Here is a 27,387-nt window from a genome sequence, read left to right on the forward strand (position 1 = left end):
GACCAACTCTGTCTTAAAATGTGTATTGTGTATATGGAAATAGCATCTGTTATAGTAAGTGCCCAGTTCTCCTTCTCCTAGTGTACATGTAGGGAAATGGAATCTGAGTCCTAAGACATTTGGCAATGAAGAAAAACTTGAGAAGAGTTGAAGGAAGTATTTCAGAAGAGCTGGCAGTGCTGTTCTCTAGTCTTACCAGTCGAGCAGTAGTAGCTATTTAGTTCTGCAAACACTAGCTCTTCAGAAGGAAAGAAATATTTATTTATATGTCATTATTTTGACGTATTAAATTTAAAGTATTAAATATTGAACACCTAATTGTGGAACCAATTTGGAGAACAGTTGTGGTTTTGGTCCTTTTTATTTCCTATAAGAGTTATTTTGAGTCAGTCAGCATATTCTTGATGGTAATCAATCAAGTGTTCTAAGACCTTTGAGAATGTCAGACTCCTAATAGGCTGTAGTAGGTTTATAATATTATAGTCGAAATTCTCTTCTCAGTGAACAGTTGTATTTTGCAGAGACTTGCATTGAATAACAAGGAACAGAGGTCACCGTAAGAGACAGGTTATGTGAGAAGTGGCAGCGTGATAAGAACCTCAACTCATCCCGACTCAGGACCAGAATTTGGCTCAGCAGCTTTTATATTCTTTGTGGTATTAAGCAGAATCCTTGGATTTGTAAGGCTGCAGTTCCCAGGTTTCTATGCTAAGCTCCAGGGCTACCTGCATAATAGGGCTTATTAGTAACAATTGGTGGTAATGTAAAAGACCTAAGTGAATATTTGGCCATTTTAACAGAGTGCAACTTACCTAGCTGATTTATTCATTTAAAAAGCTTATTCTTCTCAGGTAATAGTTATTCTATAAGAAAATCCTGGCAACTTCAGGATACTATAAATTTTGGTTTTCATGTTAATTATCTCTTGCCCTATCTATAGAAATGGGAAAGGAGGGGGAATATTTTTCCTTTAAAAGGCAGAATGTGGAAGATGCTTGTTTTTACTGCTGTCTTTGCAATGTCCCAGACCTAGTTATTGTCCCCTTGTAGCTATAAGAAGACTTTGAAGTATAGTCTTCCACAGCCACCTAAAACTTACAGTAAAGTAAAAGAAGAGGTATATAGGGATAGTTTTTAGATACAATGCTATGCATAAGATGAAAATAATGGCTGTTTTTGCTATTATGTGGTATTATTGTTATTATGTGGTATGTGTTTACATGATAAACACTGTATCTGACCATATACTTAGCAAACCCATTTTAATTGATAACCTAATATATAAAAATAATGTATAGATTTTGCTATAAAAATTATATATCCCAATAACTCAAATCTTGCTGGACTGTAGCTTATCAAGGAGTTTATACTTTATATTTTCATACAGTATATAAAGGAATGGAGTACATATGAACAGATATGGACCATGTAGACTATCTGAACAACTTGTAGAGTCTAACTGATTATTTGTACAATCGCAATATTCTTAAAACATACTTCTCAGTTAAAGACTAGACTATGGCAAATTATACTTGGTCTGCTGTATTTCGTAGCAAATTTGCTGGTTGGAAAATGCTTTTCTTTCCTTTACTATCTCACACATATCTTGAGGCAGTGAGATTTAAAAAAGTCCAAGTTTCCTCCCTCAAATCAGGAAAGAATCATACTGTAGATCATTGGTTTTAAGATGTCTTTTTTTGAAAAATCTGCTTAAGCTGGGTGGTAGATCAGACACCTTTAATTCTAGCACTCAGGAGGAAAAGGCAGGTAGATGGATCTTTTTGAGTTTGAGGCCAGCCTGGTCTATAGAGTGAGTTCCAGGACAGCCAGGGCTACACAGAGAAACCAGTCTTGAAAAAAAACACAATAAAAAAAAAACTATATCTGCTTAAATTTATTGTTTCACAGAATTAAATTGATCCATTTTAATGGCTTGTATTACAGACCATTTCTAATGTATTAGTTTTATTCTTTGGGAATTTTGATCATACTCCTACAAATCATCTCTCTAATTAATGCCTCCCAGATCCACTCTCACTTCCCTAATCCCCAACTTCATATTTTTTCTTATTTAATAATGAAATTCACTTTGTGCTGCCCAGATTTATTTTTTAGTATGGTCTGTCCACTGTGGTATGGTTGAACTAGTAGGGGCCAAACCCTTAGAGAAAACTAATTCTCCCTCCCCTAAAGTTGTCATCTGTCTATAGCTACTCAGTTAGGGGCAGGGGCTCAAGGTCTCTTTTCACCTTTGTGCTAGATTGCTGACTCAGCAGGTTCATGAGCGCATTCCCTGTCATGTCCAGAAGACACCATTTTGCTCAAGCTCTTGCTGACTTCTTATAAACTTTCTGCTGCTCTACTGGGATAGTACTGAATCTTGTATTGTTGTGATGTAGATGCCCTGTCTGTCTGAGTACTCTGACCTATTTGCACTTCTGCAAACCAATTCTAGACCACAGCCTGGAGAGTGAAAGCAGACAGTGTTTCCTTATGAGCAGTGGCTGCTGAAATTCCATTTCTTTTTTTTTTAGTGGATATTTTATTTACATTTCCCCCACCACCCACCCAGAAACCCCGTATCCAATTCCCCCTCTTTGTGCTTCTATGAGTTTGTGCCCCTACCCACCCACCTACTCCCACCTCCCCACCCTCGAATTCCCCCACACTGAGGCATCCAGCTTTCATGGGACCAAGGATCTCCTCTCCCACCTATGTCCAACAAGGCCATCCTCCCCTACAGATACAGCTGGAGCCATGGGTCCCTCCCTTTGTGCTCCCAGGCTAATGGTTTAGACCCTGGGAGCTCTGGTTGGTTGGTATTGTTGCTCTTTCCTGGAGCCACAAACCCTTTCAGCTCCTTCAGTCTTCTCTCTAACTTCTCCATTGGGAACCCCATGATCAATCAGTTCAATGGTTAGCTGTGAGCATCTACCTTTGTATATGTCAGGCTCTGGCAGACCTCTAAGGAGACAGCTATATCGGACTCCTGTCAGCATGCACTTCCTGGCATCCACATCAGCATCTACCTTTGGTGACTGCACATGGGATGGATACCCAGGTGGAACAGTCTCCAGACGGCTCCTCCTTCAGTTTCTGTCCCACACTTTGTCTCCATATTTGCTCCCATGAATATTTTGTTACTCCTTCTAAAAAGGACCAAAGCACCCACACTTTGGTCTTCCTTTTTCATGAGCTTCATGTAGTCTGTGAGTTATATCTTGAAATCCCATTTCTTAGACTCATGGTTCTTTAAATCTTGCCATCAATAAATTGAACAGCTTGTTTCTAGTCATTCAGTGCCAAGGAGAATGGATATTTGGTTCCTTCTTCCTTTTGGAACTCCACAGCTGGCTATTTTGTTTGTAAGTTATTTAAACAGGCAGAGCTCCATGGGAGCTGGTGGAGGTGTCATGTAGGCTGGACTTCACATTGACATGAAATTACTTGTAGTCTGGCTCACAAAGGAGCAGAGCAGTTTTTTTTTTCTGTGCATCTGTTATTTTGAATAAATACTGGTTTAATAAGTGAAATAATTAATTGATTTTTTTCTTTACAACATATTAGACTTTCTAGACCATAAAAGCTAAAATAGGAGTGAAAAATTCTAGTCCTTTATTTCCATCTAACAATTACTTAGGGGAAAGGTAACTTTAACTTTTAATGCTTTCTTGTACAAATAAGTTACAGCTTAGAGCTCTTCTTTGCCTATTTCCATGTTAGGTTTTTTTTTTTAACCAGTTGTATCATGTTGCAAATTTTCTTTATTTCATTGTTTCCTCAGAATTTTGTAGATTAATTTGGACTTTCTACATTGCATTTAGGATGTAGACAATGGAGGTTAGAGAGATTGCTCAGTGGTTAAGAGCACTGTCTGCTTTGCCAGAGGTTCTAGTTCAATTCCCAGCACCCACATCTCACAGCCATCTGTAATGTGATCTGATGCCCTCTTCTGGCATGCAGGTATACATGCAGATAGACCACTCATACTTAAAAATAAATAAATCTTAAAAATAAAGTAGATAGTAATACACAATTACATAATAGTGGTCATTTGAATTTAATAGTATTATAATTCCAAATGATACATACATTTTTGTCTCAGATAGGTCTACATTTGTCGCTTGTAATATGATGTGTAAACAACCTTTCTGGGCTTGTGATAGAAGAGTATTGTCCACCCCATTTATTTTAGCACGTGGGTACTGCATTTCTCTGAATCACATTTTTCATGTACAGAATAATTGTAAAATGAAAGTTGAAAAATGTGATCAATCACTTTCTTACTGTGCCTTAGGGAGGAAAGGAACAAAATACAGTGGTTACACGCACTGGTAGCAGTGTTATTGATCTGTAGAGGCTCCACCTTAACTTCTCATATTGCTTGTTAACATTTTAAGAAGTCAATGGCTTGTGGTAACATGGTTTGATGTAGGTGAGCTTGGCTGAAATCACCAGAGAACCTCTGGTAGGCAGGCAAACAGAGATACTTCTACAGCCATCTTCGGAGAACACTTGAGTGTGTGTCAACAGCCTGTATCATATAAGTCGGCTTCACAGTTGGGAGTCAGCTTGTCAGTTTTGGAAATGGGTTCCAGTGCATTTTTTTGCAGAGGATGTCCTGAAGGGCATAATATGTATGCATTGGGGCTTTTTCAGAAGAATTTGTGAATTTTACATTTAGGTGTGTGCAGGGTAAACATCATTAAAATATTTTCTTTTCCCTCAAGACCCTGAGCTATCGGAGAACATAATGCTCCCCTGTGTTCTTTTGGTTGACTAATTATCTTGCTTCACCTGACCATGTGTTTTAATCACAATTGAGTGGCATAATGGTAGCATTATGATCTATTTGACCTCAGGAAATAAAAGATGACTCTCAGGAGGTAATTTTCTTTTTTTCCTGCAGGTTTAATTAAATGTGGGCTTCCCTCCAAAGGCAACACTGACAGCCTTATATGCATGTTTCCGAAATTAATATATGTTTGAAAAACCTACTATCTTTGACTGAAGATAAACTTCAAAGTACTTTGAGTATAAGCAGAGTTGCATTGTCTAATACAGAGGTAGCAACGTTAATTTAAATTATAATTAAGGCTTAAGAAAATTAAGAACTACTTTCTCAGTTACATTAGACACATTTCAAGTACTTAGTGCTTATTCATTTGTGGTTGGTGGGTGACATATTATTAGTACAAATGGAACAATGTGAATATTGTAGAAGGTTCTCTTGGACAGCAGGGAATACAAATAAAATGGATTCTATGTCCTGTGAAGAAGGGAGGAGGCAAGGTAGAATGATAAGTAGGGAAAGATTTGGGCTTTTCCAAAGTGTTCCTAAGAGCTTATTTTTATGCTATTTTTACCTTTTAATTGTTTTACAAAGTAACAGGTTTCTTTATGGTGTTTTCATACATATTCAGTTGTGGTTGAACTTCTCCCCTCTCTTATTCCCTCTTTTCTCCCATCTTGCTGACCCCATTCCTCCTTAAAGCCTTCCATTTCTAGTATTCTCCCTTCCAATTTCCTATCACCTGTGCTATTAACCCACCCTACTGTATTCATTAAAGCCCCAACCCCTTCTCATGGGCCCCCTTTTTTGTTTCTTGATCTCTTCACACACTCCACATAAGTACACTATATAGAACTAAGAGTCTGGTATCTTCATATGAAAGAAAAAAGTGAGATGTTTTTCTGAGCCTGGGTTTCCTCAATATTTTCCAGGTCTATCCATGTTCTTATAAATTCATTCTGTAGCATTTGGATAAAATTCCATTAGTATATATTTCATGTAGTTTCATTGTTATCTATTCACACTTGATGGGCAGCTAGTCTGATGGTATTGTGACTAGAGCAGTAACCATTGATGTGATGGTATCTTCTGTCATAAAATAGAATCTTCTCTGTTTGTGTGTGTGTGTGTGCGCGCGCGCGTGTGTGGTGTGTGTGGTGTGTTGGTAGTAGTTGTATTTGTAATTGTCAAGAAACCTCACATTGATTTCCATAGTGGCCAATAGTTTGCTTTTTCACTAGCAGAGAATGAGACTTTTTTTGCCACATTTTTTCCAGAATTGTCATTTTTTTCTCTTGATGATAGTCACTTTGCCAGAGTGAAATGAAGCCTCAAAGTAATGTTAATTTGCATTTCCTTGATGGCTAAGGATATTGAACACTGAAAAGTGTTGGCAGTTTGTATTTCTTCTTTTGAGAACTCTGTTTACATCTATAGTCTTTGATCCTATTTTTCAAGCCAAAATTGTTTAGGAGGCTGTGTGTTTATTTATCATCTGAACTGTGGCTTTGAGAAGATCTTCATTTTACCAAATGTTGGTGATAATGATGTTTTATAATATCTAATGTTTTTGTGAAGCAGTTTTGGAACACTATTTAGGACAGGCAGATTTAGTAGGTACACTTATATTTAAATTGCATAGGCACCTGTAAACTTAGTAATAATTCTTTGGTAGATAAAGTAGGATTTTAGTGAGACTTAGCATGGAGTGGTGTTTTCACTTGAACTTGATCTGTTCAGTTGCATCGGGAGTTTAGTGTTCTATCGACATTGAGTATGACCTGAAGAATGAATGACATTAGAGCCGTTGAATGACCTAAGAATGAAAGGGAAACAAGTTGAAGACCTATAATACTATTTATTTTCAGATGCAAATTCAGGGAAAAAGTTGGGGCCAGAGGGAAGCTTTGGGAAAGTAGATTTTAAATTATAGTATTAGGGCTCATTTTCCTCCAGTAGAAAAAGCTTATTAAGTATCCTGAGTTCTTTCCAGAGAATGACTGACAACTGGCTAGAATGCTGTAGAGGGGAGTAAACTAAGTGGACATACTTACTAATGGTTTTTGACCTGCGGCTGGTACTGCAGTTCTCCCTTACCAACTCAGACAGCATTTGGAAATCGGTTTTCAGAGTCTTATTCTGTGCTTAATAAAGCCTAGTATTTGGGTCTCAGAATCTCTAAAGGTTCTTTCTAGGTCCAAATTATGATAAATGGGTGGCATTTATCTACACATCGCTAGTGCTTCCTATTAGGAAGAGCATTTGGTTTAAAGTTCTGACTTGAATATCTTTAACCTGGCATATTGGATGGCTCTCTAGCTGTCCTTGCTTCTTCCACATCCTGCCCCTGCCTACAGTAAGGTCCATCTTACTAAACTCCAGAACTGGTAGAATTCAGAGGCTTAAAACATTTTAATAATGTCTCACTTTCTACCAGGATAAAGTACAGCTGTTTGTCATGTCATGCAAAGCCCTACACTGATGGGCATATTCTATTTTTTCAGATTTTATTCCTACCAGTATGTGCATATCTAGAAAACACTTCTGCCATACTCTTATATCTCCATGCATCTGCCTTTGTTGGCAGTGCTTCTTCTACTTTAAAGAGATTTTGCCTGCCCTAAGGCCCTATACATCCTACTCTGCCTGTCCTTTGGAGTTCCTCAACCCACTCTCCCCCAGTCATCCATCCACAAGCTTCCTAACTTCACAGACCTTTGTCAAGTTTCTCCTTTTGCCTGTTTTTTTTTTCTTTTTCTTTTTTCTTTCTTTTTCTCTCATTCTTCATCCGAAGAAGTCCTTCTAGTGTCAGCTGTCAGGTCAGCTTCCTTAGGGACTAGTCCTCTAGTACTTAGATTAGATTAAGATATTCTTATTCCTTGATAAATGATTGCATAACATCCTCTAATTTTCTCTCGGAAATTATTCCCCAGTAGTAATTACAGAGATTTTTGAGTATTAATTCCCCATCTTTCTTCATAGAGTTTTTAAAATTTAGATTTATCTATTTATTTTTCCATCTATGAGAATTTTGCCTGTGTGTGTGTGTGTGTTGTACATGCACTTCCATGGAAGCCAGAAAAAGGTATTAATTAGATCCACTGGAACTGATGTTAGAAATGATGTAGATGAAGAATCAAACCTAGCTCCTCTGTAAGAGCAAAATGTGCTCTTAGTCTCTGAGGTTTTTCTTTAGCCCCTCTTTGTAGAATTTAAACTGTGAGACCAGGGTGTCTGGTCTGTTGACATGATCATAACCTCAGTGCCTGCTGCATATTAGGAACTTTACACATTTTTGAATGAATGGATGAATGGATGGATGAATGAATGAATGAAAAACAAAGGCTTTCCTAATTCTCCTAAAACCTCATAAAATAGCCTCTTGCTATTTTATGTCTTACATTTCCTTGTACTCTGTCTGTGGACTGCATATGAATATGAAATGGGAGTAGTAAGTCTATAGCGAGGGATGGTGTTCATCATAAGATTTCTGATCATCTTTGCATTTCTGCCAGTATTTTTCCTTCCAATATGTGCAGTAATTCTTATTAAGAATTACTTTCAGAATCAATTTTTCTTATTACTTTTCTTATTAACACCACATCTTTTTTTTTTACCTCAGAATACTGATATGACAGACATTGGCCTTATCATTTCTGAAAAATATCCCTTCTGAAAAACCTACTGCACACATAACTAGTTCATAAAGGTTTGTTTATCAGTGAGTTATATTGGACCTACATGGGCTTATATCCTTTCAGTTTTATAGAAAAAAACATTCAATGCTTTTCTTAATATTAAAAATAATTTTGTAACAACGAAAATAATAGAAAAGCACTTTAGTGTACAGATTTTTATTCATTTTATTTTATGTGTAATTCAATTGTTTTCAGTAACTGCAGTCATAAAATGATTTCTACAATACAATTTGTTTTTTAAAATTAAAGTGTGTAAGTTTCAATATTTGAAGGAATAAATAATTAGACATATTTTGTTTCCTTTAAATCTCAGTCATTCCCTTTTCTTGTTAATATTTCCTCAGTGACATTTTGTTTGGTAGTGCTGCTGAAACATAGAAAGGACTGTTCCCTTCTGATGACTGACTGGGGCTAAAGTGTCTGTGTCACCACTTGAGGTGTGGTATCAGGAAGGATAAGCCGGAAGTGGGCTGGAATAAAATGAGAGTGAAGCATAAAGAGATGACAGGCAGAGTGGAAAAGCCATCAACATTCTAAGAAAGTGTGAAACACGTTGTGAATTTTCTGAGTCAGGGAGTTTGTTTGCTAAAATCTGAAAATGAAAAAAAAAATACATATATACTTGTTAGACCAGCTTTGGGGAATAGTGTGGGCTCTGCCTCAAGAGTTAACTTCTCCCATTTGTGATCTTTTTGCCTCTTCTTCCTGCCTGAATTTTAATGTTTATACTACCTGGTGGATGTGTCCAGTGTGTGTGGTGATATGCTTACCATGTTGTGGAGTGAGGAATGTTAGAGTGTTACTGGTGCTTTCAGAGCTAACAGGAGAGATGGCTTTGTTTGTTCTAGGAAGCTTATATTATAAAGGTGCTTAAACAGTGAATGTTTCATGGACTGTGAACAGAAATAGGGAAGTTGGATTCCAATCTGCAGGCAAAGTCCAGAAACTGTATTAGCCCTTAGCCATTGCTGTCAAACCAGGCAAGCTGAGTTGTGACTTCCATTTTTATGTTAGCTTCCTAACAAGTTACTGTCAGATCTGATGGTAGATCAGTAAAGTGAGTTTTCTCAAAAATGCACTTGATTTTAATACCACAGAACCTTGCTACCTGAGGCATCTCTACCTGTCTTAACAGTTGAGACACAACTTATGAAGCAATAGTTGCACTGTCCTGGTGCTAGAAAGGCCTTGTGTAGATACATTCGGTATCTCTGTCCCAGGTAATTTTTTTTTAAATACTTAATTATGGAAGGAGCTATTTCAGTAGATAGAGATATGGCAATGGTAGGAGCTTGGGCCCACAATGGTAAGTGAATGGATGCATGAGTAAGGCGAATGTTATGCATTGTGGATGAGTGTAGATGGTATCTTTTGTTTGACGTTCTTGGAAATTTGAAGCAGCCATAGTTGAATGTTGCAAGTAATAGGTTGAAAGTTTGTAACTCTTTCTACACATAATCATGCATGGAGAGAACTGGAGAGATAACTCAGTGGTTAAGAGTGGTTTCCAGCACTCATGAGAAAGCTTCACAGCTGCCTGTAACTCCAGCACCTGCAGGCTATTCAATACTGCTGGTCTCCCGGGACACACACACACACACACACACACACACACACACACACACACACAAACAAACACTTTAAAAAATGAATGAAGTAGGAAATCTCAGAGTCCACTTTGTAAGTGCTGCTGCTTTCACTACTTCATAAGTTTAAAATGGGCTTTGAGCTTATGATAGTACATGCTCACTAAACGTGGCATGGAGGTCAGACTGACTTACAGATAAGATGAAGTTATTATTGGCCATTTTATTGACTTGTAATCTCTATTCCTTCTAAGTTTATGTATGTATGTGTTTGTGTCTACATTCTTGTTTGTGTGCACATGTGTATATGTGCTCGTGGAAGTCAGAGATTGAAATCTGGTGTCCTTCATTCCCCCTTCACCTCATTTTTTGAGAGTCTCTCCCTGAACCTGAAACTTGCCAGTTGGTTGTACTGGCTGGTGAGGAAACATCAGAAGTCCTTTCTCTGACTCGCTACTGCTAGAATTAAGTACAAGCTGTCCCAGCTGGCCAGCATGTGATGCGGAAATACAGTTCAGATCTACTCCTTTGCAACAAGCATCTTACTGGTATCCTGAGCTATCTCACTATCCATTTCAAGATTTTTATTTCAGAGAGAAAATGAATTATTTCATTTTAGTAAATATGAAAAATAAGTAGACAGCTATTTATAAAGATCAAGCTTACTTCGTAGGCCATGGTTTGAAACTGGAATGCCTACAACTAAAAACAATTCACAAGTATATCATTTAACAATTCACAAGTATATCATTTAACGGTTAGTTTCTAGTGAAAACTTAAAAGGCATTAATCTGTTATTTCACATTTTTTGTATTAAGCAAAGGATGAAAACATGTAAACAATTTAAGGCAGTTTCCCTTCCCACAAAACCTCCCTCTCTTCAGGTCAGAAGTAGAAGTTATGTTAAAGTATCGTATGTGTTTGAGAGTTGAAGTGGAAGCTTGTCAGTAAGGGAAAGCTCCATGTTTGATGGCAAGCTCCTTGGATGTTGTAATACTTTTATAAACAGTTTTATAGTTGGGCCATGCATTTACTTAACATCAGTGAAGAACATATGCTAAAATTTTACCAGAGGTCCAGCAACACATGCCCCTCTGACTATGCAGAGAAATGCCTGTGACATAGCTTTCTGTCCTTTATCTGCTAAAGCTATTTGAAATATTTCCAAATCGGTGTTAGGTTATTTTTACCACTACTCCAAAACTTATTAATATCAGTTATTGATTATTCTCTTTGGAAATGAATCAGGTGTGGAGAGATTTTTCCAGTAGTAATGACTCTAGTGTTTCTAGAAAGAAAAATAATTTAAAGTTCTAGGTTTTAGTTTTTCTATTGTATTTTTTAAAAGTACATGAGATACTTCAGTTTCATTTGCATATATGTTTGTTTAAGCATTCAACCCTTCATGACAGAGACTTTTACACTTCTAGGAGAGATAGAACATGGAATTAGAAATAACCTTTTGGTGTTCATGCTGATAAAACCCGAGAAGAATTTAGAAATTAGTACTTGTAGGGAATACTTAAAGAATCTTCTTTTCCCTGTAGATGGCATAGGAGAAACTGTGGGCTGAGTTGAGCTTTGTCTTCTGTACTGGTGGATGTTTGGTTAGAGTGCTCTCTTGGCTGAGAATGGAATCTGTGCAGACAGTGCAGATGTAGGAGGCATGTTCCAGGAACACAGACATGATGTGAACTTGTGACAATGTTATTCCTGATGACCCTGGATGTCTCAGGTAGTCATCTACCACCTGTGGGTTTTATTTGGAAATATATAGACCCCCAAATGCTATTTTGCATGTAAAGTTAGAGGACATATTAGGAAAATTTGTTCTGACTGAGTAGAAAACAAATAATTGTATTCTGTTTCTGATCTTCATTTATAGCACCAGCAACAAGTGGTGCAGGCTGTGGAACGGGCCAAGCAGGTGACCATGGCAGAACTGAACGCCATCATTGGGGTACGTGGCCTTTCCATTTTAGCTCTCATCTTAGTGTGTGTCCTTAGCTTTCTTGCTTTTCTCTTTTTAATTTTGTTCCCACAAAGGGGCAAAAAGTAGTAGATGACCATAGCGAATTAAGCTCCCCCCTTCCTTCAGTCTCCTGAGGCATTTTTTAGCTTCTCAGAAGCTTTGGACCACAGTTGCCTAATTAAGTTGGCTCCTGAAAACTCCCCTGAGGAGACTGGATAGTTCTTTCTCATGTTTCTTTACTGTGCCATCAGTTTCTGTTGCTAAACTAGACAGGAAAAAAAAAAAGATACAGATTGCTCTGATATTACAAATTACCTGATTTCTTTATCTTTCCACAAATGATTTAGATTGCCTTAATAGCACTTTTAGTAAAATAATGCAGTTTTGTATTTCCTCCTACTCTTTTTCCTTTGTGATGAGTGGTTCTAACAGGCTATGCCCATTTGTAGGAGAAATACTAGGTGAATTAAAAAAGAAGAAGAAGATAGAAAAATCTATGATCCAGTTGGAAAGTCCTCGCTGGCAGTAGTGACAGTGGTCTTTCCCAGAACCTGCCAGGTCTGTAGGTTTAGGCATTCACTCCAGCTCCAAATGTAACAGCTAATAAACGTAGAAGCAGTAACAAAGGGGAGGACTCTTGTTTGTGAACAGTCCAGTACTACTAACTGAACAGCTTATGCAGAAGTGTAAGCTACACTTCGGCACATTCTAAAGAAGACTCCATGTCCTTCCTGCTCCCTCCCAAATGCTTTCTGTTGTGTATAAATTATACACAAAAGTCTTTTCTCTTTTTCTCTCAGTGTATCAAACACACTTTGAAATGCTAATTATTCCATTTACTTTCATTAAAATTCAAATTGCTGAGTGAAGATACAAATAAGGGTCGCCTGATAATCAATCTGAAGTGAAGATGCTGCTTCAATTATGCCACTGTCCTTTAACAAGGAGATCAGAACTCAAGGATCACTGCACTGGTGTGGGTAGCAGTAGTATGATTGTAGCTTGTCACTTAATGGGCTATTTGAAGGTCTGTTTTCTGTCTCTCGGACGACCAGGAAAAAAAATGCTGGTAAATTAGCAGACATCATAAACAGAAAAGAGTTAGAAAAGTGCCCCTTGGAAAAGAAAGGCTAAATCCAAAGGGCCATTGGACTCTGGAGCCTTTGTCACACATTTGTATGCTAGGTGGGGAGCAGAAGACATTGAAGAGAAACCATTTTATGACTTGTTCTTTCTTAAAACTCTAGAAAATAGCAGTATATATATTTTAATTAAGAGAGTTCAGTTTTAAGTTAATCTAAGTGTATTTAGTGATTTTGCTTGCATGAAATTTTTATTTTATTTATTTATTTATTTATTTTGGGTGTGTGAATGTGTGGTCATGCCAGGATAGAATGTTTGTGTGTGGTTTTATTTTTACATCATCTCTCACATGTGATAGAACCTACATATAGTTGTTACTCCATGTAGTATGATGTATACAATGGCATTGTACAGTCTGCTGCCTCAGAACCTTGCAGGATCAAGACAGAGTGATTCCTACCTGCATCTGATTAGCACCTGTTTCTAGGAAAACAATGCATTTTTTTTGTTAGTTATTTTTGCTTTTCTAGTTTCTAGTGATCAAGTTGTACAATGGAAAAATGAAGCTAAACCAGACCTATATTGTTTTAGATGCTGCTTAAAAATGAGGACAGATGAAAATTAAATAAGTTCCCTTACCTTTATCATTTCACACATATGTTTTATGCTACTTCATTTTGAATGGGACAATACATTGCTCTTAGAGAAACTACTTATACTAATAGACATGTTGTCTATATAGATTTAATTATTAAAATAAAGCCAATTTAATTTTGTAATCTAAAAGCTTACTTGAAGAAACTGATTCAGTGGAGCTGCATGCTATCAAAGCAGCATGTGTTGGTGTTGATGGATTTTGTGGTATTTCAAACTATTTGTACTGGGACAAAGAATGGAGTTAAAAATCACATAATCTCACTGTTCTAAAAAACAGATCTTACAAAGTGAATGGAACCATTCTGGGCAACCAAAAACTGAGAAGAGAGGAACCTGGTTACAAACTCATGTGATGAATTCTCCTCCCCGTGCCCCGGGCCCTCTCCCTCCCCCTTCCCCCTCCCCCCTCCTCCCCCTCCTCCTCCTCCTCCTCCTCCTCCTCCTCCTCCTCCTCCTCCTCTTCTTCTTCTTCTTCTTCTTCTTCAAAGCATGGTGATAGTGTTCTATAAGTAGGTTTCAGAGAGTTTATGTAGGATTGTGGGATTTTAAATACACTCATGTCAGTCCTCTTGAGCATCATACTAAGTAGTGGTAGCATTACAGTTTTTTAAAACCATTTATTTATTTGTGTTGGGATGGTGGGATTCTTGTGCTGTCCATGTTTATTGTAGGAGTCAGTTCTCTCCTGCTACCATGAGGAATCTAGGGATTAACTTCAGGACTGAAGCCTTGGTAACAAAAGCCCTTATTGGCTGAGCTGTCTCACCTTTCCAGGAAATGGTAGTACTTTGATTTGTTACCAGAATGATGATGAGTCAGGTTTAGAGTTTTTTTACTTAGATGATAGAATGGAACTGGCAGTGACTTTCTGCACAGAAGAAATGACAGCATTTCATCTAGGAGGCACAAGACCCATCTACGCCACTGCAGACCTTCATTTATTTATCCCTCCATATGCCCTGCTTTATATGTATGGACACCATCCAGACAGGAGGGAATGCTCCCGGATTTAATGAAATCTGATGAAGCACCTTTTAACTCTGCAATATTATTCTACCTTCATTGGCAAATGAGCCAAACCAGTGATCCATGCAGTTTAAATGCAGAATGCCGAAGTGAGCCTGAAACCTGGAGAGGTGACTGTTCTCCTGACAATAAGCTAGTTGTGTTTAATGGAATGAAACACAGTTATAATGATTTCTTTCACAGGTAATGTTCAGTTTAAAAGTGTTGATAGATTGAAATAAGTTAAATATCATTTTATCCTTTAGTTATAAGATAGAAAACCAGAAAATTTCCTTTTGTTTTTGGTTACAGTTACTGTCTTGTATTTTGATTTCATATATAAGCTTTCCTTGAGCTACCCTGAATGGGCTGAGGGGAGTGTTATATATGTAGTTTGGTCCTGTCATGTGTCCTACTAGCCACTGTGTTTTTAAATTAGAATCTCTGTGAGATTGCGCTGTTGGAACAACACACAAATTGCAGTTTTAAATCAGTAATATGATCTAATTAGAAATGATGTTTTCATTTCCTGTATTATTAAATTGAGTCATCTGACTATCTTAAAATGCTTTTTAAATCCATTACACTATATAATCAGTGCATGCTGTGTGAATGTGGTTATGCTTAATAAAGGAGGCTAACATAGACTCATAAGAATTCCAACAAACTTCTATTAAGAAAAAGTTTCTTAATGAAAAAAGAGAGATTCGGCTTATGAAAATAGAAAATATATGAAAATAGAAAGTGTATTTAAAAAAATCCCCATCCTCATTTCTGGGCTAACTTTTTAAGGGGAAAATAATATAAATGTAAGCATTAAAATATCCCATCCCAATAACCTTTATGAACAGGTATGCCATGGTGTTGCAGGAAAATGCAGTTTAGCACTAGAAACGCTGAACCTCAATTTTTAGCAGTGACATTTTAATGATAGGAAGTCTGCAAAATTATTTGCCATCAATTGTGAAGGCAATAACAAGCCTTGGTGGTTTTTCACACTTTCTGTGTTAAGTGCTTTCAGAATGACAGCGTAAACTGTGTTAGAGAACTCCAAGGAAGGAAAACTGATTAAAATGTTCATGCTTGAATGGTGCTGATGGAATAGTTCATTTGGACTTTCTCTACCTCCTGCAGCTCAAGCTGAAATATTAAAATTCAGTGGATTTAAATCTCTCTCCTCTCAGCACAGGAAAAAAACATTACATTTTAATAGGTTTTAAACCCATAATTCATTGGTTTGGAGCAGCACTATTAAATCTATTTAAATATTACTTGTATTACTAAAGAAATGATTTAAATGCCTTTGCCTTTTACTATCCTATGTGTTTGAATTTTTTTTTGAAGAAGAGGCAATATTTACTGTTTCTATTTTCTGTCTTAACACTTTGTTGTCCTTGTTGTATGATTGACCCTTACTGAGATACAAATTGTGTGCTTATTTTCCTGCTGACCCTCATTTTATGTGTTTGTGTGTGTGTCCATGAATATGCATTTGTTTATTTCAAGTAGACATTCTAGGGCTGAGTCCCGTACAACAATTTAGAAAATAAGTCTCTTTTTGGCATTATAAATTTCAAAACTACCATTTTATGATTCGAATGGATTGGGATGAAGCATTGTGATAATTCATTGTGATAATTTCTCATAGGTCTTTTAAATACTAAGTCTTTAGATAAAAACCTTAATGGCATAAATGTATAGGGTATGTGAAATAAGTGTGTGTGTCTGGCTCAGCATAAAGACCAGTAACTATTATAGAGGACCTGAGTTTGGCTTCTTAGCATCATCCACATCAGGCAGCTAACAATCACTTATTACTGCAGCTCAGGGTGGTCCCATGCCTGTGGCCTTTAAGGGTACCTACACTCAAATGTACCCCTTCACATATACATAATTAAAAATTAAAATAAATCATAAAAGCAAGTGTGTGTGGGGGTATCCTGTAGGTGTAATGTTATTGTGCACTGTGTAAAGTTTACCCTTGTATTATTCAAATGCTGGTTTCTCTTTTCCATTATCTGGTTTCAATCATTGTAATGCTTATGTTAAAAATCTCCTGCCTCAAGTTTATGTAAATAGTGTCTACCTATTTATTCTTTGCCTTGTCAATAAAAGCTGGAAAAGCCAATAGTTAGGCAGTAAAAAGAACAGGGAGGGACTTTCACCAGTCAAGGGAGGAGAGAGGGAATGAGGGAAGAAGAAAGGATTGACCATGAGGAAGGGATGTGGAGAGACATCACGAGAGAACACACCTGAAGCCCAGAGAGCCAGACCAATACAAAAATTCAAGTATCTTAGGGAATTTAGCTGAAAGCCAAATTAGATTAGGATTAGAACAGAATTATAATGCCTAGTTGTTGTGCTTTTAAATTGTAAATAAACCTTAGTTTTTCTATGTTGTTACTGGGGAACTAACTAGCATAAACAAAAATAGCTGCTCTATTAATTTACTGCATACATTTATAATAATAGTTGCAATATTTTTCCCTTTTATAAAAATTGTATAATGTATATACCTGCGAATATATAATCTCTAGTAAGATAAACCTTGAAATAAAATCAAGAGCACAGTTTACTTTTGTAACAAAGCCAAAATATAGTAAATATCCAAGAACACCTTTTCTATTTCTTTATGTTCAATAATAAGCTATCAAAGGCCTTTATTTGTTTTGCTGTCCTCGTATACTGAGCATAGCTTTCATCCCATACCACTGAAGTTGTTTTTCTTGGGCTCATCTCATTCCATTAACATATCTCTCTATATGTTGCTGCTAAAACATGTGCCATGTTTTACATGTTTGAGGGTGCCAGATTGCTTTCCTTTAATGCTTTGTAAAAATTGATCCTTCAAAGAGTCCTAGCAGGATGGTACCGAGTTGCCCACTGTAGCCATAGGCTTAAGTATACCTCCCTCTTTTCTCAATCCCCTTTCCTTTAACACCAACACCATTGTTTAAAGAATACAGCAGTATGTATGTGGTAGCCTTTCCTTTACTAGAATTTGTATCATTCTCAGGATTTACCTTCATAGGTATCAGTTTGTAAGTGGGCTTTATCATGTTGGGAGATTATTGGGTTACATGTAAGAACTGTGGCTTTTTTTCTGATGTCAGGCCTCTGTGTAAACAGTGTTCAACAGCTCAGCATTTGCAACTTAAGTTACTTTTAAACTATAAGCAAGACATTTTGTTTTTCTCTTTAGTCTTTACTGTTTTTTCTTTCTTAATGCATATGATATAAAACTTTAAAATGAGCTATAAAGTAGATGTGTTTTCTCAGAGATTGCTGTTTCAACTTGGTTATTGCCTTCACTGAATAGTATGCCTAGAGCTTAAAAGCTTTGGAGACCAAGTCTTCTTAAACTATATTTTCAAGGCATATTTATTCAGTTCTGGATATAGATACACAAATTAAGCATTTACTAATATTAAATCATAAAGAAATTCACCATAAAGTAGTTCTTTGGTGTTGTGTGTATGTGTATGTATGTATGTATGTATGTATGTATGTAGTTTTACTAATTAGTAAGATGAAAGAAAATTTGCATACCAATGAGATACATATGCTTCTTTTTACATAAAGATATTGGCTGAGTGTTTGATAATATAAGATGTAGGGCAGTTCAGAGTCTTTAAGAGTTGATCAGAATTCTGATTTTATAATACTCAGTTCTTGCAACCCCACTTCATATAAACAGAACAAAACGATCAGCATAGGGGGACTTTCAAAAACTATTGGAATCTGTCCTAATTCTAAGCAGAATTCACTTGGTGATTATTTGTGAATTCAAGTCAGCAACTCCAATAGCAAATGCTGAAATCAAACATTCTGACCTTATAATTTAGAGATAGTCATGATAAAGAATAATAGAAAAATAGTTAAAATCTTTATTTTCTGTAATTAATTAGACTGTTATGTTTTTATAAGAGCAGAACATTTTGTATGTATAGTGAAACACTGCAATTTGTAGCATAAAGCAGTCTCTATGAGATGAAGTGTTTTAGGCGGTCTTCACTGGTGTTATATGACTTGGGTTTAAACCAAGACTGCAGTACAAGTCCATGCCACAACACGGGAGAGCACTGCCAGAAATACCTCACGTCCATAATGCATTTTAAATTTTGGTCATTGCTTTTAGAAACATTTTATTGTGGCCTAATTTTTATCTGTTTGTTTTCACCCACAGTTTAAGAAGCTTGGTTGTGCTGGGGGAAAGGACACTGTGCAGCTGTCCCTGGGCCTTATGCGCTTAACAAAGCTCTGCTTATATGTGAGCTGTGATGATGCTTAAAACTAAAGCAGTTTTGCATCAAGTAGTTCAAGTAGTTTATGTTGAATCTCTGCTCCCCTTTTCCCTCTTGGAAAAAGGAACTGCAGTATTGAGTGATGGAGTCATAATTCAATCTTTGTGCTGCAGTTTGCTGAGACTCTTAAGAGCCTTTGATTTCTCTTCTCTTGTAACAAAAGCTCTTCATATATCTAAATAATTTTCAGCTCAATTTTCACTTCAGGGCTCACAAACTTTATATGCTAGGGGTATGATTTCTGATTTGTTGCTTGTGGTGTGTATTCAATTAATTTTTATTAGAAACCTTCTCAATTAGAAAACCAGTCAGTTTATCTCCTCTCCAAATTGTTGGTAACCTGAAATACTTACTTTTGTTTTCTGTTTAAGGAGGAATTTTCCTTCCTTCCTTCCTTCCTTCCTTCCTTCCTTCCTTCCTTCCTTCCTTCCTTCCTTCCCTCCTCTTTCCCTCCCTCCTTCCTTCCCTTACTATATATATATACATACATATATATATATGTATAATATATATGTACACATATGTCTCACTTTGAAATGAGCACAGTGGCACCAGAATTGTAGAAATTGTCTAGGGTTGAGTAACTGATGAAGCTTAAGGCTAGGTGGGTCCTAGAATTCTACTGGGAGAAAAGCTACCAGATTTACTAATCTGAGCTTGATAACCTGCGCATAGATTGAGTTCACTATTATACAGAGAAAGCAGGTTTGCTCAAATTAGCTTGTAGATTGGCAGTTCAGAATTTTTAATCTCTTTATTTTGTATACATAATATATGTATATATACATTTTGTATGTATATGTGGGTGTACTTGTATATGTATATTTTGGCCCTCCACTTTTCTCTGATGACTTCTTCTCCTGGCCCTTCTCCATGCAGCGTCACCAGCTGCCATTCAGAGGTCTTACTGCATGTGGTCTCAGCCTGACTTTAGTATTCCTCAAAAAATATGAGAGGGCAGAGCAAACATGGGCTCTAAGGGAGAGAGACATATTCACCTGGAACAAGTGTTACTGATTGTGTGTGACTTAGGACTTTGGGAAAGCTGTAAGGAATTTTAATCTGAACATTCAGAATTCCTAAGAAACCAATTTTAGGTTTGTTATACCCAGAAGTGCATTTGTGTCATCAACACTGTCTTAAAGATCTTTGTGAAAAGATTAGAACTCTTCTGTGAGTTCTGAAATGTTAGTTTAGTTGCCACATATTTCTGTTTGTCAATTCAGCAGTTGTTCTGTCAGCTTCACAATACCTTGCTCAGTATTTTCATTTGAGGCGAATCCTCAAATTACACCTATCTTATTTAGGATTTGGGAGTTGTAAATTATCTGGTTTTACATTTTACTGCACAAATCTACTTTAACACATCTTTAACATTCTTTTCCCCCCACCACTGTCCAGTCTTAATTTCATTCTTTAAAGATACATATTTTTTTAGTTTTTCAGGCTTACTTATTTCGCTTTATGTATATGAACATTTTGTCTGAATGTGTCTTGTACCATATCAATGCCTGATGCCCACTGAGGTTACAAGAGAACATCAGATCCCCTTTAGTTGGAGTTAAGAATGATACTGGGCCATCATGTAGGTGCTGGGAATTGAACATGGATCCTTTGCAAGAGTAATGATTGGTATTAACCACTGATCCATTTCTCCAGCCCCACATATTTTAGTTTCAATAAAAAATTGTTTGGAAGGCCCTTAAAACAAGAAAAAGATAAGACTGTAAACATTAATGAGAATTAAAAATACTCATGTATTCTTTTTATGTTTGTAGATACAGTTTTTAGATGCCTGGATTTAAGACTTCAAAAATATATGTTCATTACTGATATTTAATTTTTTTTAAGATTTTTAGTGTGTGTGTTTGGATTTTGACAGCTGAATATAGTTGTAGAGCTGCTACCACAGTCAGAGTAGCTATCCCTACCCTTCATTCCCCTTTTTTCTTTTTCTCTTGCATCTCCTCTGGAATAAAAGTTTTTTTTTTCCCCCTCAAAGTAAGCTTGTTGGATTATGTACTGTAAGGTGACTTGTTATTATATAGCCTTTTAAATGCCTCTTCCTTGAACATAAGACCTTGGAGACTTGGCCATGTACTTGCCTTTGTCCATTTCGAGGGTCCCATGTATTGCTGAGTGAGTCTCCATTATGAGTGTAGTCCAGTCTTGACTATTCAGTTTGTTTTCAGAGGACAAAGAAATTGTCTTTAATTTTGAGTGATTGAGAATAGTACTACAAGAAATAGTCACATCTACCTTTTTGAAAGTGAATGTCTCATTTCTTTTGAGTGAAAGTGCTGAGTAAGTGATATACTGAGTGTGTTTCAATTTGTAAGGGGTACACTGTTTTTCACAGTGACCCTGCTGTTCTGCAGTGTTGCTGATAAGTCTAGAGAGCATTTGTTCTTTATGCTCACCAACATTTGGGATCACAGCTTTTTAGTTGGTGGTAATGATTGTCTTAGGTAGAGTTTTCATTTCTGTGAAGAGACACCATGACCAAGGCCAACATTTAATTATGGCTGGCTTATAGGTTCAGGGGTTAGATACGTTATCATCAAGGCAGGAGCATGACAGCATCCAGGCAGACTTGGGGTTGGAGGAACTGAGAGTTCTACATCTTGATCCAAAGGCAGACAGAAAACTGACTTGCAAAGCAGCTAGGGAAGAGTCTCAAAGCCTATCCTCACAGTTACACACACCTCCCAATAGTGTTACTCCCTATGAGGCTAGTATAGTCAAACCACCACAATGATGTCTTTTTATGTAGGTTGCTATTTCTGTTATCTTCAAAAAGCATTTAATGAAATCTTTACCTTTTTTTTCTCTAGTCATTTATAAGTTTTGGTTATATTTTAATATCCTAGATAGAAATATTTTATGTTTTTGTCACATATATTCACTGAGGATACACTTTTGACCAGACTAACTTCAAACATGCCTCATGCTGTCTCAGCTTGCTGAGTACTGAGGTAACAGTCATGAGCTGCTATGTTTAAGAACACACTTTTATTTTTCAAAAATTGAGGTAATTCCAGTTTGATAATTGTTTGTGTTTGTGTGTGTGTGTGTGTGTGTGTGTGTGTGTGTGTGTGTGTGTGTGGTTTTAACTTTATTTTTGTCTCTAAGTAATACTTAACTCATCACAAATTGTTTTTCCTATTTTTTTCTTTGAGAAGTTTTAAGTTTAGGTTCATGATCTCATTCATTTTTGTTAAGGTGGTGAGTTTTATTTTGTTTGCTGAATATACAAACCTTTTTGGTGTCTAATATATAATTCCTATCTTTACTGCTCCAGTCCTTTATAGCTGCTTCTTGATATGATGGGATTTTGGGGTTTTGATTTTTTTGGGGGGGGGTTTGTTGTTCCTTTATTTTAATTTTCGGACCAAGGCTTCAGTGATCTTTGTTTAAAACATAAATCAGATCTCATTGCACCTTTGTTTAAAATTTTCTGCTCATTGACCTTTTTGCCTAGTAACATTTCTAAGCAAAATCTGACTATCTCCTAGGGCCTACAGACTTTATCCTACCCCACCCCTACCTCATTTCACAGCTGTCAAGCAGCTCCCAGCATGTTCTTGGTGCCAGTCATGAAGCAGCTCTTCTGTCCTCCACAGTGCCCTCTTCATGTCCTAATGATGCCATCTTAGTGCCTTCCTTCAAATGTTCATTCAGATGGCCTTGCCTCAAGAAAGGCGTTTCTGGCTGGCAGCCCTTTTTCTGGGTGTGGCATTCCTTTTGGTCTCTGTGCCATTAGCCTTTTGTATTATCTTCATAGCACTTAGTATTGAATCGTGTGTCACTCTTGTATTGTTCACTTTCTAGCCACAGTGCCAAAGCATTGGATATCTCGTTTTTTCAGTAAATGTTTATAAAACAAATATTAAGCACTATTTTCAAAAGTAATATGGCTTATAATATTTAGTAAATGTATAGGTTTTCTATATTTTGAACTGTTACTTGTCTTTTTTTTTCTCAACAGCATTGAACCCAGGTAGAGAAGAAATGTAGACTAGTAGAAAATATAAAAACCTCGGTGTCAGATCTTAGTAATGTCATTTAGATTTTCCTTTCTATAAAATTCAAGGCTGGAGTTGATAGCCACTAATTTGTCTAATTTAACCTTATAATCCTACTTTAATTATTATAGAATTTTTATTTTAAAATTTAGGGTCCTTTTTACTTTAGTTAGTTCTCTAGATTTATTAATTCTTTACCTCAGAAATTTACTGGATATTTGTTTTTTTCTGTTGTTTGTTTTAAGTACTATGCTAATAAGCATTTACATGTGTTTTGTTTAATTTTTACATTAAATTATATGTAGAAATAGTCATATAACTTTATAATAATTAAACACAACTTAGAATTGAGAAGTAACTTCTGTAAGGGGTTTTCAAGGAGGAAGGGGCTTGTCTGTGTCTACTGTTTGTCAGAATGCTGTCATCCTTTATTTCCTTCCTTTTACAGTGAGCATATTGTCTTTAGCTTCAAATACATTATCAGGGTGGCTCAGGGATCCCTATTGAGAGGGAAGTGGAATGAATGTGACGGATATACATACTAATTAGTTTGTGTGAATTATCTGATTTATTTCACTTTCATAGATTGGTTGCATTATCTTGATCCATATCATGCTTCTTCTTGTCTGCTGATGTTACTCTTACATGTAAGAATCAAAAGTTGTAATATATAAAAATACCACCACTAAGAAGATAAAGGTTTCTTGTCTTTAGATATAAAGGATCTCATAATGCAAATTATGTTTGAACCTATGCTGATATACTGTTATAAAAATAACAAAAACAAATATGAAATAGTAAAACGTTATGGGATATATATACACAGACTGTTTATGTCTCTAGAAGTTTAAGGGGCATTGTTGGTGTGATCTTTTTGTGCACCGGGTAAGTCTTAGTATTATTCAAATGCTGATTTCTGTGCCACAGAAAGTTGAGTGCAGATCTCACTTTGGTATTGTTATTCACATGGCGTCATTGTATATTATAAACTCTTCATCCAACAGCTTCTGATTGGTGTAATAGAGAGCTGACCAAACAAGAGCTAAGGCAGGAGAGGAAAGGTGGGACTTCTAGAGAGAGATAGAACTCTGGGAAAGAGTCTGAAGTCTGACCTTTTGGTCAGAGAGATTCACTAATCAGCCAGAAACTGAGTGTGGGAACAGGAGAGGAGGTAACTAACAAGCCAGGTAGCGTGATAGACAGAGCTAGATGGTCGGGTCTAACTTAGATGGGTTAGTTGAGGGCCTGTTAAGCCAAAGCCAAGCTTCGATAATTAATAAAAGATCTCCATGTTGTTATTTGGGAGCTGGCAGACCAAGAAAATCACATAGGGCATTTCAGAGTGTATTCAAAATTTGCTAATCAGGAGTTTACAATAAAGTTTTTCCAAATAGTGTCTAGGGAGTTAGAGACAGAAGGGCTTACTAATGTGTGGTAGTTATTAGCTAATTGTAAGCAATGGTTGAGGAAGTGGTGACTGAGGGAGAGGAGGACAAGGACAAGGACAGTCACGGAGAAATCGAGTTAGAAGTCACAGGAATTGCCTTATGGTTTGAATAGTTCTTTCCTTGAAATTATGCCATTGTTTCATTGTAAGCTTTGTTCCTCTTTTGTGGTTCTATTTTCTTGTCTTGTGTTCATGTTGCTTATGAGTAGCAAATACTTTGTGAGATAAGAGTAATACTCAAACTTAAAAAGTGTTGTTGACCTAATAGGAGTAAGAGCTACCTCCCCACACCCTCTTAAGAAAAACTCATGATGGATCACTCTTGAAACCTATTAAAGATTTGTTATGTTTCTTACTTTATTTTGTTAGTGAAACCATAAAATAAGAGAAGCAAACGTCCAGATTTGTCTTCTGAGCAGCAAGGCAATACTATTTAGGTGCTGAAGCAAAGGAGTCATGTTGTTGTTGTTGTTGCTGCTGCTGCTGCTGCTGCTGCTGCTGCTGCTCCTCCTCCTCCTCTTCATCATCATCATCATTTTCCCTGGTGTGTTTCTGAATTAACTCAAAGCAATTTGTAGATACAGCTATGCACAAATTTTATACCTAGGAGAAGAAACCATTGAGGGTAAACAAAGGAAACACCTTTCTAGTCTAAGTTGCTTGTTGTTACTTGGATTGAAAATTGGGAAGTTTTTTTTTTTTTTTTTTTTTTTAAAAACCAACTTGCTAGAATGATCAAGAGTAAAGACAGATGATACGTGGGCTCCACCTTCTGTAATGAAGGCCAGCATTCTAGACGCCTTGTCTTCCTTACAGATTAAGTGGGCACATGACCTATTCAAGTTACTGAGATATAAAAAATATGTTCTCTTTAACAAAGGATGTTTTCTCTCCTTTGGAGAAAATGTCTTGCTGTTTTCTTGTTATATGAGAAATTAAAAAGTTATTTAGATCACTTTTATTGAATATTCTATAACTTGAAGAGTTTTTTTCTAAAAGACACATTTATTTAGTGTCGTGATCAGACTATTACATTTAGCAATCAACAGCATGGGTGAAAAAGGTCTACAGTAAAACCTGTTTTTGGACTGCTTTATACTTTCTGTATAAAGTATAAACTGAAATAATCTGTTAGACAATTAGTCACAAATATAGTCTGGAGTTTTTTGCCCACACACATGAGTATTGTCTAAAACACGTCTTCTTTGTAGCAGCTAGACCCTACCACCACTGTGCTTGGCTGAGTTCACAAATCTGTTGTCACCTGTAGCTTCCCTGTCACTTCTCTGGCTCTCCCCTCCTGCTAAGCTTTGTTTCCTGACTATAATTAGAACCTCCTACGACTGCCATAGCTACTGCTGCTGCTGGAACCTCTATAGCCACCTTGGTTTCATGGTTTAGCAAAGTACTGGTCTCCACCACCAGAGCTTCCGCCTCCAAAATTTCCTCCCTTCATTGGTCCAAAATTTGAAGACTGATTGTTGTAATTGCCAAAATCATTGAAGCTTCTATCACCTCCAAAATTGCCTTCACTACCACCGCCAAAGCCGCCTCCGTCTCCTCCGTTGTTATAGCTGTCATAGCTGCCACTCCCGCCATAGCCACTGCCCTGGTTTCCATAACCTTGTCCACCACTTCCATAGCCTCTGCATCCTCCAGAGTAACCAGGACTGCCTACTTCATAACCACCATCATTGCCAAATCCATTATAGCCATCCCCATCATCACCATATCCACCATCACCATGGGTGCCACCAAAGCCACCACTACTACTGAAGTTCCCGCCTCAACCAAAATTGTCATTGCCACCAAAGTTTCCGGAACTATTTCAACCTCTCTGGCTGGATGAAGCACTAGCTATCTCTTGCTTCAACAGAGCCTTTCTTACTTCATGGTTGTGGCCATTCACAGTATGGTATTTCTGAATAAAAGTCTTATCCACAGAGTCTTGATCATCAAAGGTGACAAAAGCAAAGCTCCTCTTTTTTCCACCTCCTCTGTCTGTCATAATTTCTATCACTTCAGTTTTCCCATACTGCTCAAAATAATCTCGTAAGTGATGTTCTTCAGTGTCTTCTTTAATATAATCAACAAAGATCTTCTTCACAGTTAAGTGGGCACCTGGTCTCTGAGAATCTTCTCATGACACATTGTTCTTAGATTCCACAACTCTTCCATTCACCTCGTGTGGTCTTGCATTCATTGCAGCATCTACTTCCTTCCACAGTGGCATACGTGACAAACCGAAAGCCCCTGGATCTCTTGGGATTTGGATCTCTCATTACCACTCAGTCTGTTAGTGTTCTCCATTGCTCAAAATGACTCCTCAGACTCTTGTCAGTTGTTTTGAAGCTCAGTCATCCAATGAAGAGCTTCCACAGCTGGTCTGGCTCCTTGGGAGACTGACTTAGACATGACAGCGGGGTGATGAGAGCCTTCCATGATGCCTCCTTGGCAGGGTCAAAGAGCAGAAAGCACTTGAAGAGTTTTAATGCCATGTGTCTGTGTCTAAAGTAGTGGAAACAGCCTGAATATCTAGTTACTGGTAATCACCTAAGTGAACACTCACCTATTACCGACAAAGCAGCATTAGAGATACAGACAGCTGACTAAACTAAAAGATACCTTGATGTTTTCATCTAAAAATTCTTATGTGCATTGAAAAAATACTGCATACATGTACGATATTAGTGTTTACTTTGGCTGGTAGGATTTTTTACTTTTAATTTTTTTTTTATTCTTTAGCTCTTCATTTCTAATTGTAAAAACAGGACAACATTCTATTCCTTTTCTCCTCTTCTTTATGTAATTGGTTTGA

At 36.9% G+C, this 27,387-nt stretch overlaps 1 protein-coding gene and 1 pseudogene across 8 annotated transcripts in view; one reads left to right on the plus strand and one right to left on the minus strand.

Moving 5' to 3' along the window:
- The window catches only part of Tle4 (TLE family member 4, transcriptional corepressor), a 136,071-nt gene that overhangs the window by 37,187 nt on the left and 71,497 nt on the right, over window positions 1–27,387 (plus strand). For 4 of the 8 annotated variants that reach the window (XM_028770168.1, XM_028770169.1, XM_028770170.1 and 1 more), the window contains exon 6: window positions 11,962–12,036. The exons of the other annotated variants lie outside the window; for them this stretch is intronic. In XM_028770168.1, the coding sequence (XP_028626001.1) occupies window positions 11,962–12,036 (75 nt within the window). The remainder of the gene's footprint in view (window positions 1–11,961; window positions 12,037–27,387) is intronic. 8 annotated transcript variants of the gene reach the window in all.
- LOC114623399 lies at window positions 25,897–27,067 on the minus strand (annotated as a pseudogene).

Source organism: Grammomys surdaster, unplaced genomic scaffold (genome assembly GCF_004785775.1).
Source record: "Grammomys surdaster isolate TR1022 unplaced genomic scaffold, NIH_TR_1.0 198, whole genome shotgun sequence".
Taxonomy (NCBI): Eukaryota; Metazoa; Chordata; class Mammalia; order Rodentia; family Muridae; genus Grammomys; species Grammomys surdaster.